At 33.1% G+C, this 12178-nt stretch overlaps 7 protein-coding genes across 7 annotated transcripts; 4 read left to right on the plus strand and 3 right to left on the minus strand.

The window, feature by feature from the left end:
- Positions 1 to 110: 110 nt before the first annotated feature.
- On the minus strand, positions 111 to 1091 carry cgd2_1850 (stress-induced protein sti1-like protein, putative; the record flags this gene model as incomplete). The annotated part of the gene is made up of 1 exon (XM_001388172.1): positions 111 to 1091. One exon carries the CDS (start codon positions 1089 to 1091, stop codon positions 111 to 113), a length of 981 nt encoding a protein of 326 aa, XP_001388209.1.
- Positions 1092 to 1347: 256 nt separating this feature from the next.
- cgd2_1860 (TBC domain containing protein) lies at positions 1348 to 5088 on the plus strand (the record flags this gene model as incomplete). Its single annotated transcript, XM_626400.1, has 1 exon — positions 1348 to 5088. One exon carries the CDS (start codon positions 1348 to 1350, stop codon positions 5086 to 5088), a length of 3741 nt encoding a protein of 1246 aa, XP_626400.1.
- Positions 5089 to 5329: 241 nt separating this feature from the next.
- On the minus strand, positions 5330 to 6271 carry cgd2_1870 (guanine nucleotide-binding protein, putative; the record flags this gene model as incomplete). Its single annotated transcript, XM_001388173.1, has 1 exon — positions 5330 to 6271. The coding sequence occupies one exon, from the start codon at positions 6269 to 6271 to the stop codon at positions 5330 to 5332; it is 942 nt and encodes a 313-aa protein (XP_001388210.1).
- A 690-nt stretch (positions 6272 to 6961) lies between these two features.
- On the plus strand, positions 6962 to 7309 carry cgd2_1880 (protein kinase, putative; the record flags this gene model as incomplete). The annotated part of the gene is made up of 1 exon (XM_001388174.1): positions 6962 to 7309. A coding segment is annotated over one exon (348 nt), but the record flags the coding sequence as incomplete, so codon positions are not given.
- A 1061-nt stretch (positions 7310 to 8370) lies between these two features.
- Positions 8371 to 9075, plus strand: cgd2_1890 (hypothetical protein; the record flags this gene model as incomplete). The annotated part of the gene is made up of 1 exon (XM_001388175.1): positions 8371 to 9075. The coding sequence occupies one exon, from the start codon at positions 8371 to 8373 to the stop codon at positions 9073 to 9075; it is 705 nt and encodes a 234-aa protein (XP_001388212.1).
- Positions 9076 to 9082: 7 nt separating this feature from the next.
- On the minus strand, positions 9083 to 10090 carry cgd2_1900 (dTDP-glucose 4-6-dehydratase-like protein, putative; the record flags this gene model as incomplete). Its single annotated transcript, XM_001388176.1, has 1 exon — positions 9083 to 10090. The coding sequence occupies one exon, from the start codon at positions 10088 to 10090 to the stop codon at positions 9083 to 9085; it is 1008 nt and encodes a 335-aa protein (XP_001388213.1).
- A 352-nt stretch (positions 10091 to 10442) lies between these two features.
- On the plus strand, positions 10443 to 12047 carry cgd2_1910 (putative phosphatidylinositol-4-phosphate 5-kinase, MORN beta hairpin repeats glycine-rich protein; the record flags this gene model as incomplete). Its single annotated transcript, XM_626401.1, has 1 exon — positions 10443 to 12047. One exon carries the CDS (start codon positions 10443 to 10445, stop codon positions 12045 to 12047), a length of 1605 nt encoding a protein of 534 aa, XP_626401.1.
- Positions 12048 to 12178: the final 131 nt, after the last annotated feature.

The raw sequence follows: 12178 nt of genomic DNA on the forward strand, positions 1-12178 counted from the left end.
CGAAGTCCTGTAAAAGAAAGAAGATAGACTACCGACGCAATGAAAAATTGACAAGTGGCGCCACTGAAGCGCCAGTTATTTGAAGAGCCTAAAAACTAAATAATCGAAAATCAGCCCATTCTTAAGATTCCCGCAGCCATCAATTTTTGAATTCCATTAGCAATTGTTGGATCCTGTATAACCTGTGTAAGAGTTGCAGGATTTTGTTTGAGCTGCTCTAGAACTAGTCTGAACTGAGGATCTGAAAGCAATGATTGTATTTCTGGATCCGCAAGCGCATGAGCTACCTGCTCCTCGTCGATTTGATCAGATGAAGATACCTGCTGTATCTTTGCCATTGTGTTTTTTAGCCCTTCATTACACTCTTTATTATCAGGGTCGCATTTTAGCCCCTCTTGATATGCATGAAGCGCTTTATGATACTCTTTTAAAAAGTAATGAATATTTCCTTTCCTAGACCAAGCTTTAGTAAACTTTGGGTCTAAATCGAGGGCCTTCTGCACATCTATTAGGGCAGATGGGTACTCTAATAGTTGCATGTAGCACGCTGCTCTGTTGCTATATAATCTGGAGTCGCTTGGATTACGTTTAATGGCCTCGTCATATTCTTTCTTAGCGGCTGGGTAATTTTTTTGTTTAAATAAATCATTTCCTTCAATGCGATGTTTTTCTGCAAGTTCAGGATTAATGTATGCTTCCTTCTCTGCTTTCTCAATTAATCTCTCAAGTTCTTTAAGAGAAGTTCTTGTGTGCCTATTATTATCCTCTAACAGACTTTTCTCATACATTTCTTTTGCCTTCTGTAACTCGTTCATTTTAATGTAGCATGATGCCATCCTATTATATGCCTTAGCGACCTTTGTAAAGTCAGCTTTCACTTCGAATCGTTTTTCCAATGCCTGCATACAGACTTCTAGACATTTTTGGTATTCACCCATCTCTAGATAGACAGCACCTTTATTGGTTAAAAACGAAATATCGTTAGGATCTATTTCAATCGCCAGATCATATTGAACCAACGCTTCATCAAATTTCTTTTGCTTATAAAGTTCGTTACCTTTATTTTTGTAGAATTCAGCAGTTTTAGTCATTTTTCAAAACAATTTCCTTCCGATTTGTTTCAACTTAGTAACGTGAAGACAGGGGTATTTGTATAAACCGCAAAAATCGAGAGGATTTAAGCATTCATAATTGTTGAGATATATTAATCGATTTCGTGATTAGATATGGTTGAGTATTCGGTACATAAAATTTGCTTTACTTTATATCTAATTTCATTACAGACTTGCCCGGATTCAATGACTCTTGGATATTAGACTATCTAAATTTGCAATTAATCATTCGATAATGCATTTTGAAAGCTCAGACAATAAAATTAAAGAACAAATTACTTTTTTGCTTAATAATGAAAACACAAATTTCGATTCTTCAAAAGCAGAATTAATAAAGAGCTTAATTTTTTCTTGGAAAATATTTTCAGAGCGTATGGATATAGAGAGTGCGGAACAATTTACAAATAGATTTATTAGCCTAATTGGGGAACATGTTTTTTCACAGTATTATACTACAAATGGAAAAATTAAACGCTTCTACACTCATTACGAAAATCCATTTATAGTTTACTTGCATGTTTTGTACTTAAAATTTAGTCTAGGGAACTTTTCTGGTCCAATTTCTTGCACAAGCCTATTAAATATCTTGTTTGGTGATTGCAATACAGAATTTTCAAGGATTTTATATAGAATTCACATTTTTAAGATTCAGAATATGCTTCTTTTGATATCCTCTTATTATTTAAATATTAATTGGGGATATATTTACAAATTAATTCCAGGGATATCAAATTTTAACTGTTCTAATGATGCATACTACACTCGAAATATTAAGAATAGAGGCGATGACTCGGCCATAGGTTTTATCGATTCTAATTTGCCTAGATATAACATTCACTTAAGCTCGTTTTTGGTTTTAAGAGATTGTATTTATATTGTGTTTTCATTAATTTATTATTCAAAAAGCAGAGATCTTGATGACTTTATAATCGATAATTATTGCGGACTACTAAAGGACATGACTTATCAAAAAACTCTATTATTGACTGGCCCTAAAATTTCAAACACAAATAATAGACTTACAGGTTCATTTAAATTAAAGGAAAGGTCTTGTATCACCTCAGCAATACCCCTGTTATATGTTTTAATACAATTTATTTCTAACTCAAATGAAACGGAAACAGTTGTAAATGAAATCATGTCTAGGATAACTAACGAACATATAATTGATTCTGGGCAGTATTTGAAGGATAACAAATTTTGTAGCGGAAATAATTCAAGAATTGATATTTCAAGTCCACAATTTGTAATTTCTCTGAAACCTTCTTACAAGTTCCCCGATTATAATAAATGTATTGATATTTTACTTAAAGGAGGAGAATTTTTGTTTGTGTATCCAGCACCAAATTTTTTAAATCTTTTAATAAAGAGAATAAGAGGCAATTATACTTTTGATGTAGGAATAGGTGATTTCAGCAAAAAAAATATGAATGAAAGCAGATTAAGTGCACTATTAGAAGAATTTTTTCCGAAAGTAATGCTTAAACTATCTAAAGATTTGACACATTTGATCATTGAGGAAATATCAAATGAAACTAAGACTAGAGCTAGAGGCTTATCTACAATTAGTGTTGAGACTTATAAAGAGAAAGGGATTAGATCTATCTTTAAAAGAAGACCCAAGAAAAAAAAAATCCCTATTGAAAATATTGTCGCTACAAGCATTGGTTATTCATCAAGGCCAGAATCTATTCCTATGCCGAGCCCTGGAATGAATATACCTTGTTTTTGCTGTATTCAAAGTGAGTTAGATGGCGCTTCATTATTTTATAGAACACTGAACATCCATACAAATAAAAGATGTTTTAAATTACTTTCTGTTAAGACCCAAGATTTATGTGTTAAGCAATGGCATGCTATTATTAGGCAATTCATGGATTTAAAATTTCATCAAGTTCAAGCAAGTAATCCAATTTCAAAAAACTTAATTAAGATAACTAAAAGTAAGAAATACAATAAAATAGCAAATTGCTTACTTAATTCATGCAAAATAATTGATAAATGGTATGAAGAGGTTCTTCCAAAATGGGGAACACATTGGAATTGTAATTCAATGCCTGTTTCTATTCATAATTTATCTCTTAGCAGAAATCAAAATATTAATAAGAATAGAAACGAATCTGAATATACAAAGCTTTATTTTGGAAAATATTTAAAGAATATTTCTCAGACATTTCAGCCGGATAGCTTCAATTTCTCGTTTTTTGGATCTCACTGGCTAAATCAAAATAATAGCATGCACATATTTGTGAATAGACCCAGATTAACCGTATTAAAATCATTTCAAAATTTAAAAGGATATTCAATGGAAAATGTTTGTTCTAGTGAGAATGGGAATAGCGTATCAAATTGGATTAATTTTTTGCAGTATAAATTACATAGTTCATATCCTTTGTACACATTTCCAATCATTGATAGAGGAGTAAGATTTGGAGCTCCCAATTCACAACTTTTGAGCGATCTATGGTCCATTGGAATTCCAAATGATATAAGGAATAAAATTTGGAAAATAGCTTTGGGAAATGATTTGAAGGTATCAAATGAACTTTTTAATATTTTAAATTTACAAAGCAAATTAAATATAGATAAGAATGATGATAGTTCAACAAATTCTGTTATTTTTCGCTATGCTCTAGAAATACAGTACATTTTTTATAATAAAAAAAGGAATTCCAACATAGGCAAAAAGTTGTCACCTTACATTGAAAGGAAAGTTGAAGTATTAAATTCCTCGGCATCATTTTACTATCCGTACTTTTTTTCACAGAAGTGCGGATTTGCAAGGGAATTTGATTACTCAACTTTTAAATATGAAGAAGCCGATATTTCACTCCCGCTGATAAACACAGATGAGTATTTTATTGATATAAATAATGTTTATATTTCGAAAAGAATGATAAAAACAGATTCATTAGACAATGAACTATTCATTAATAGAAGCAATTTTGAACAGATCAAGAGTTCTGATGATATAAAGTTTATAGATAGTTTAAATTCTGAATCAATGCTTGCTTTAGATTTCTCTTCATTAGAAGCATTAAAATTAAATAAGTTTATTCAATACCATGAAGTTTCTAATACTCATAGTAATTCGTTCTTTCAAGAAAACATGGATTTGTTGAAGAAAAATGATACTGGAAATCCAAGCTCGATCACGATAATTAAGGGGTTACTTGATACAATTGCAGCATTAATATCACATATACCTAACATTGGCTTCCAACCTTGCTTAATAAATTATTTGTCCGTATTTTTGATGTATATGGACCCTCCTAGCGCATTTAAATGTATGTTAAATCTGATAAATTCTTTTGATTTTCTTTTTATTTCAAGCGACATAACTTCAAATTCATTTGAAAGCATTGACAAATGTTCAATTGGATTGCTATCAGAACCTTCAACTGGAAGTCTCCTTTTAAATTCACATTATCATAATCAATTTTTATATAATGATAATATTTGGATTTTGTTTTCTCATATTTTCCAAAGCTTTGTATATTCAAAATTACCACAGCTGTACCAGCACTTGTTATATACGATTGGTATACATTTCGAAAGTGTAGTTACTCCATGGTTCAGGCACATATTTATGGATACATTATCACTTCCTGTCGTACTTATCATTTGGGATAACTTTCTTTTACTTGGGTTACCTTTACTTTTTCAAGCTGGTCTTTCTTTATTAAAGCTTTGCGAACCACAACTTTTGAAGTGTGAAAACATTTTGGATACTTTGAATCTTTTATTAAATAACTGCGACTATAACTCATTCGTGATAAAGGCAGATTCATTTACAAATACATTGAGAGAAATGCAGAAAGTATGTGACATTACAGAGATCACGTCTATTACTTCACAATACAAGTTGATTGAACAAAAAAGATGGATATTGAGGAATCAACAATCGGTTAGGAACTATCTTCTTAGTCAAGGCTATTACTGTACCTCGACTCCCAACACTCCGAAAGGAAGATAGCTCGCAAAATATATCTCTGCTCAAACTGCCATCCACTAGAAAATCTATGTTTGCAAAATAAAATAAGAAATCGCATGTTTACAAAATTAAAGGCCTCTCTATCCTTTCTAAAAAAAACTAAGCCAGATTAGCTTGATTAACCTAACTTATTCGACTAAAAAGTTCTTAGACTCTAAAAATGCTCATATAAAATTTCTATTATGAAACCATATCGAAGGTCATTAGGACTTGCCATAGGGGCTTAATTTTTAACTTTATATACGTAAATATTCGAGTCTGTTGAACCAGCAAATAGCGTTTTACCGTCATTTGACCAGGTTAGTGAGACGCACCATGGCAAACCATTCTTTATTGGAGCTGGTGGAGCGAATTCTGCAACTGGTAATTTGTGCTCCAATTCCCAGATACGTATGCACTTATCAGTTGCAGCGCATAACCAATAGTTACAAGGCGAGAAGCAAAGCGCATTTATTGAGTGGTTGGCATCCAATGAATACAGATGTTTACCTTCACTTACATCCCATAGCATGACAACGCCATCTTTACCTCCAGAAGCGCATAAGGAACCATCCGGAGCAATAGTGACAGTGTATAATACAGAAGAGTGGCCCACTAGATTGCATGTTGGCTTGAATTCATGACTCCAAACCTTGACTATCTTATCCCATCCACAAGAAACAAACAAAGGCTGGCTTGTTGAAGGTGAAAAACGCACACATGATACCCAGTCGTTGTGCTGACCATCTAGAAGAGTATACATACAAACTCCCATTGCATTCCAAACCTTAATAGTGTGATCGCGCGACCCTGAGATAATCTGTCTGTTATCTGGCGATAATGCAACAGAAAATACATCAGAAGTGTGACCAACGAAGTTACGGACTGATTTCCCTGCATTAACATCAAATAATCTTAGGGTTTTATCGCAGGAGCCAGATACAACATAAGACCCATCGCTTGAAACTGCAACATCATTAACCGCTTGGTTGTGGCCTGTTAGACGAGTTTTGGCCGAACCTATCGAGTGCTGATCCTTATTAGCATCACTTAAGTTCCATACAAGGACGCTTTTGTCACGACTTGCAGAAACTACAATATCTGAGTTATCAGGAGGAGCTGCTATTGATGTTACCCAATCAGAATGACCTGATAGACACCCAATGTATTCTAACGAACTTTCCATTGTAAAAACTTCACAAACTTAAACTTTGTGCTCCAGGCTCTATTTACTACGTTAATAGACGATTCAGTCAATTTTCTTCTCAGCTCTTCAATGAGACGTCTTTGCAGTTTTATAAAGACACGACAAGTACAAACTTAAAAAATGACTTGTCGAATAATAATATATTATAAAATCACTTTTATTATTGCTGTCTCAAAAGTACCCGCCATGGAGATTAAATAATGTTGCGCTATATTTTGACTGAAGTTATCATAAAATTAATTAATAAGAAAATTCAACTCGTTTGAAAATGTAAATATTCTTACAAAAGAGAATTTTCAATATTCTTAGGCGGCAGCTACATGTATTTTATTTTTGCATGTATTTGCAAGTATTACAAAGTTTGAATTAATAGTTTTTTTAGTTGCAGAATTTAGATATATGATTTAGTACTTTCCTGAAAATACAATGGATTTCAAAAAATACGAATTAATTAAAGAAATAGGGAGCGGAACTTTTGGTAAGTAGTTGTTTTGTGAAATTGTATCAAAGTTATTAGTTTAGGCCGCGTTTGGATGGCAAAAGATTTTGATAGCAATGAGTTTGTGGCAATAAAAAGAAGGCCGAAATGGCAAAATATCGTAAGGTATGTTTTGGAGTCGCTTTCTTAATTGATCAATCATTATTTTTATCAGCCGCGAAGTTGAGGCGATGGAGGCAGTTAAAGGAGAAAGGGGGATTGTACAAATTAAAGGATGTTTTTATAGTTTAACGCCAGGAGGAATAATAATGCAAAACATTGTAATGCCATTAATGACAAAAAGTTTAGGCGTTTTTATTAGAGAGAATAGGGCATTAAGAAAGCAAAACTCATCACATAGAATATCTCCAGAATTGGTGAAAAATCTTTCATTTCAAATTGTTAATGGCTTAGCTGCATTACATTCATCTGGATATACTCACCGTGATTTCAAGCCAGACAATATTTTATTGATGGATACAGATGACAGTGAAAGAAAGTTTCCTACAATTAATATTTGCGATTTAGGTAAGTTGTAATTTGATTGGTTGCTATTAATTTTCCTTAGGGTCTTCAAAAAAACTGTTGAATAACAGTATTCACATGCCTTATGTGGTAAGCAGATTTTACAGAGTAAGTTTGCATCTGAAAAATAGTAAATGTAAATTCTTTCAAGGCACCAGAATTATTACTAGGAAGCTGCGATTACAATGAGAAAATTGATATTTGGGGTAGGTGCGGATTATTTTTGTGATTAAATATCATTTTCTTTAGCTTTGGGTTGCATTCTTGCTGAACTATTGGCACTTGATCCTATTTTTGTTGGTAAGTATATGAAAATAGAATTGCATTAAAAATCAATTTCTTAGGCCGATGCCCAGACAAATATAGAGACAATAAAGTTAATTATAACAAACAAGGAGTTGATGAACCATTTCAAATCCTGAAGATTATTGAAGTATTGGGGAGTCCCAACTCAAATGATATAGAATTAATTAAAAAAACGGTTCCTAAATCAATAATTAAGGTACTAGATGAATGCCTTCTTAAATCTGAAGTTTCCTCAATCTCATGGTTGGAAATATTTGAAGGATTTTTCACAGACGGGTATGTTTTAATCAATTATTTCTTTAATTTACATTTTTTTAGAGAAAGATTACTAGTAGAAATTATTTCGAATTGTATTCAATGGAATCCTACTAAAAGGCCATCAGTAAGTTGAATGATAAATATCTACAAATGAATTAAAGTTGCTTAAGGCCATTGAAATATTGAAGAGTAAATATTTTGAAAATTAAATTTATTTTTGGATTACTATTCTCGCATAATTGCATTGTGGGGTTTTAGTTTTGCGCTTTTTTATTTGCATGCCAAAAAAACTTGATTATTATTAAATTTAGAATAATAGTTTTTTAACAACATGGATTCAGAGTTAGAAGGTGTATTAGGAATTTCTGTTGAGAGTCGGAAACTACATTTAAGTAAGTTATGTTTCTTTTGCTTAATATATGCAGATTAAAAATTAGAAAAAATTTATAAGGAAATTGGCGAAATTTTGTTAAAAGTAAAGGAGCTTACTGAAATTGATAGTGCTGCAGAAATGTTTGATTATTCAAAGAGAATAGAACATTTGATGACAAATTTTGAACAAATTAGCAGAATTAATGATGAAAATAAATTGGTGAAGAATATTTTAATTAAAGAAATATCCGGCATTGAAGGCAACATCGAAATGCTTAAATTGGAGTTCTATAGGATTTCAAGCCGACTTTCTGATTCACTTAAAGAGAAGGATTACTTAGAGTATGAATTGAACAAACTCAAAAATAAGTACAAATCAACCAACGATGAGTTGAACGAAATAAGAAATAAATTATCAGCAAGAAACGAAGAATACGATGAATTTAAAAAACTAAATGAATGCATGAGAAAGGAGGTCGAGGATTTAGAGCTGGCAATAACCTTGGAGGAGAACGCAATTTCTGAAAAGAGAAAGGAACTAAAAAACCTGGAAATGGTCAGCATCGGAAAGGAAACAGAAATAAGAAAACTTGACAAATTGGCCTCCCAGACTATTTCGGAATTAAAAAGGAAAGTCAAGATAAGAGAGATAATTGAAGACAAAGTAAACGCCCCATCACGTTCCATCCCAGTAAAAGTTCGCCACGTAAATAAAGAAAGCAAAAATTCCAACCATAAAGATTTCAAAGATCAAAACAAAATACTGATAAATGAACGAGGAAAGTTGTGCAGTTCATTACAAAACATAAAAATAAAAAGAATAATGGCGCAACACATTATATGAGGGATCATTAGCCACTTAATATCGGCTTAGCTTCCTTTTGATGCAAAACTTCTACTGACTTGTTATTTTCCAATCTTACTTTAAAATCCTTTATAGTTTCCTTGATTCCTGTTTTAATATCTACCGTTGGTTTCCAATTTAAGATTCTAATTGCTCTGGAAATATCAGGTTGTCTTTTTTTAGGATCATCCATTGGAAACTTTCTGTGCGATATTTTTAAATTAGGGTCAACAAGTTCACGAATTATTTCGCCTAGTTCTAATATCGAGATTTCATTAGGATTTCCTAAATTAATTGGCATGTTGTCTAAAATCTTCTCCCTATCTAATTTCATTAGTTTATAGAGCCCATCAACCATATCAGTAATATAACAGAAACTCCTTGTCTGCGTTCCGTCCCCATAAATAGGCAATTCTTGATTGAGCAGTGATGAGAGAATAAAGTTTGAGACTACCCTACCATCATTAAACAGCATTTTAGGACCATATGTATTAAAGATTCGAGCTATTCTTACATCAACACCATGATTTCTATAATATTCCATACAGAGAGTTTCCGCGATTCGTTTCCCCTCATCATAACAGCTTCTGGTTCCAACCGTGTTTACGTTTCCGTAATAAGATTCATTTTGGGGATGAACTAATGGGTCACCATAAATTTCTGATGTAGAAGCAAATACAACTTTTGAGTTTGTTCTTTTGGCTAACCCTAAAATATTCATAGTTCCAATAAAGCATGTCTTTAACGTGTAGATCGGATCCTTTTGATAGTGAATGGGAGATGCCGGGCATGCAAGGTGATAGATTTCTTTGACTTCTAGCTTGATACTATCAATAATATCGTGTCGAATAATTTCTAGCCTAGGGTTTTCTCTACACTGGCCAATATTAATCACATCCCCACTGAAGAAGTTATCCAGAGCAAGGACATAATAGCCCTTACTCAACAGATACTCAACTAGATGAGAGCCAATAAACCCAGAGGCTCCAGTTACAAGAACAGTAATATCTGACATTTTTCTTTGTATTTAAATTTGGAATTTGAAAATAACTCTCCCAGAGCAAAAAAAATGGGAAATCAAATAGCGCGCGCCCTCACCCACATGATACCATAGCGCCATAGGCGGCAAAATGTGTGTAGAGTGTGTGGGTATCTTTCGCGTTTCCCCACATGTCGAAAAATTGTAATATTCAACTTTGTAGAACAATTTCAAGTAATATAAACTTTGAGTGGTGAGACTTTTTCATCTGTAACCATAAATCATTTCTACTTCCCAGATTTTAAAGTTCTTATCACCATTCACAAGCTATTGAATATAAATAAGGTAACATTCTGAGTGAATTATTGATTGACTTGCATAATTTAATATGGGAGGTTGTAAATCAAAGGCCGATAAGCATATTGAAAATAGGGAGATTCCACAAGCCCCAGAATTGAGAGTTGAAAAACGGCCTTTAGTTGAACTTCAGGATAAGATTACATACGAGGGTGAATGGTTAGGGGACAATAAACATGGATATGGAATTCAGAAGTGGCCAGATGGTGCCGTTTTTGAGGGAAACTTTGTCAATGGAACAGCAAACGGATACGGAGTATTCATTCATACTGATGGCGATAAATATGAGGGCGAATGGCAGAATGATAGAGCTCATGGCCATGGCACATATACGCACTCTGATGGAAGTAAATATGTAGGCGAATGGAAAAATGACAAAAAACATGGTAGGGCTATTGAGAGCTGGGTTGATGGTAGTAATTTTGAAGGAAGTTATGCATATGGCCTTAAACAAGGTTTTGGGAAATTTTCATGGCATGATGGTTCAAAGTATATTGGTAACTTCGACGCAAACCAAATTAATGGCTTTGGAATCTATCATTGGAATGATGGGAGAGTATATACGGGCTATTGGCTAAAAAATCATATGTTTGGTTATGGCAAATTTGATTGGACCGATCATAGATGCTATGAAGGACAATACATAAATGATAAAAAAGATGGTGATGGCAAGTTTACATGGCCAGACGGTCGAGCATATATTGGTCAATGGAAGAATGGAAAACAACATGGAATTGGTATATTTTATAATATTAAAAAGGAAGGTAAGGTTGGAGAATGGAGAGATGGAAGTAGGTTGAGGTGGATAAAATCTTCTCTAGAGAATGGCGAGTTGGTCGGGGAGGGTTTGAGTTTAAGAGAAGAATATTCTAAGCAAAGGGAAGAGCTTTTGAAAGCAAATGATTTGTATGAAAACTATAGAAAACTTCCAAAGAATGATTTGGAGCTCCAGCAAATGAGGATATTACAAAAATTCGATGAGTACCTACTCACTTTGAGTGACTCAGAAAAGAGTTTGGAATCAAATAAACAAGCCGCATCAGATACTTTGGTAGATTCTAATAATATTGTTACACAATTGAAGAATAACGATTCTGCCCTTGAAAACAAACATCAGGAAATGGAGAACGCTGATGGCGGAAATGAGCAGTTGAATACGGAAAGTTTGCAGATAGAAGAAACAAAAAATGAACAAGAAAATTGTGGTGGTTCAGAGAATGTTGTTGAATATACTGCTGACTTAAGCCTTGTTGAGGAAAGCAGTGACAAAGAGGAAAAGCCTATTAGCGCCCCTCTCATACAAGAAGACGCTCAAATCAATACAGAATTAGTGGATCAAGTTCAGGTAGACAGTAACAAAGATCGTGGGATGACTGGTGGAAATTCTGCTTTAGACTTATTAGACTGTTCTGAGAATAAAGGAGAGATCTTGGAAAATTCTGGTGCAGATAGTTCTGACTCAAAATTGGATAACTTGGAGGTTAAACCTTGTAATAATGAAGATATACAAATATCGGAACAAGAGATCAAAGGAGATTTAGTAGAAAATATAGGTTCAGAATTGAAAGCTAATTCACTGACTGAAAAGGAATTGGAAGATATAGCTGAAAATAAAGGGTTAGAAGATTCAAAATAGGATAAGAACAGGTAAATAGCGAAACAATAGATTTGAATTATATGTATATGAATTTAGTTTCGTTGTAGGAAGTTTTTTTGTAAATTTGAGATTAAAAGCATTAATACTAGTATTTTTTTTAACAATTTATT

The sequence above is a fragment of the Cryptosporidium parvum genome, chromosome 2 (assembly GCF_000165345.1).
Source record: "Cryptosporidium parvum Iowa II chromosome 2, whole genome shotgun sequence".
Taxonomy (NCBI): domain Eukaryota; phylum Apicomplexa; class Conoidasida; order Eucoccidiorida; family Cryptosporidiidae; genus Cryptosporidium; species Cryptosporidium parvum.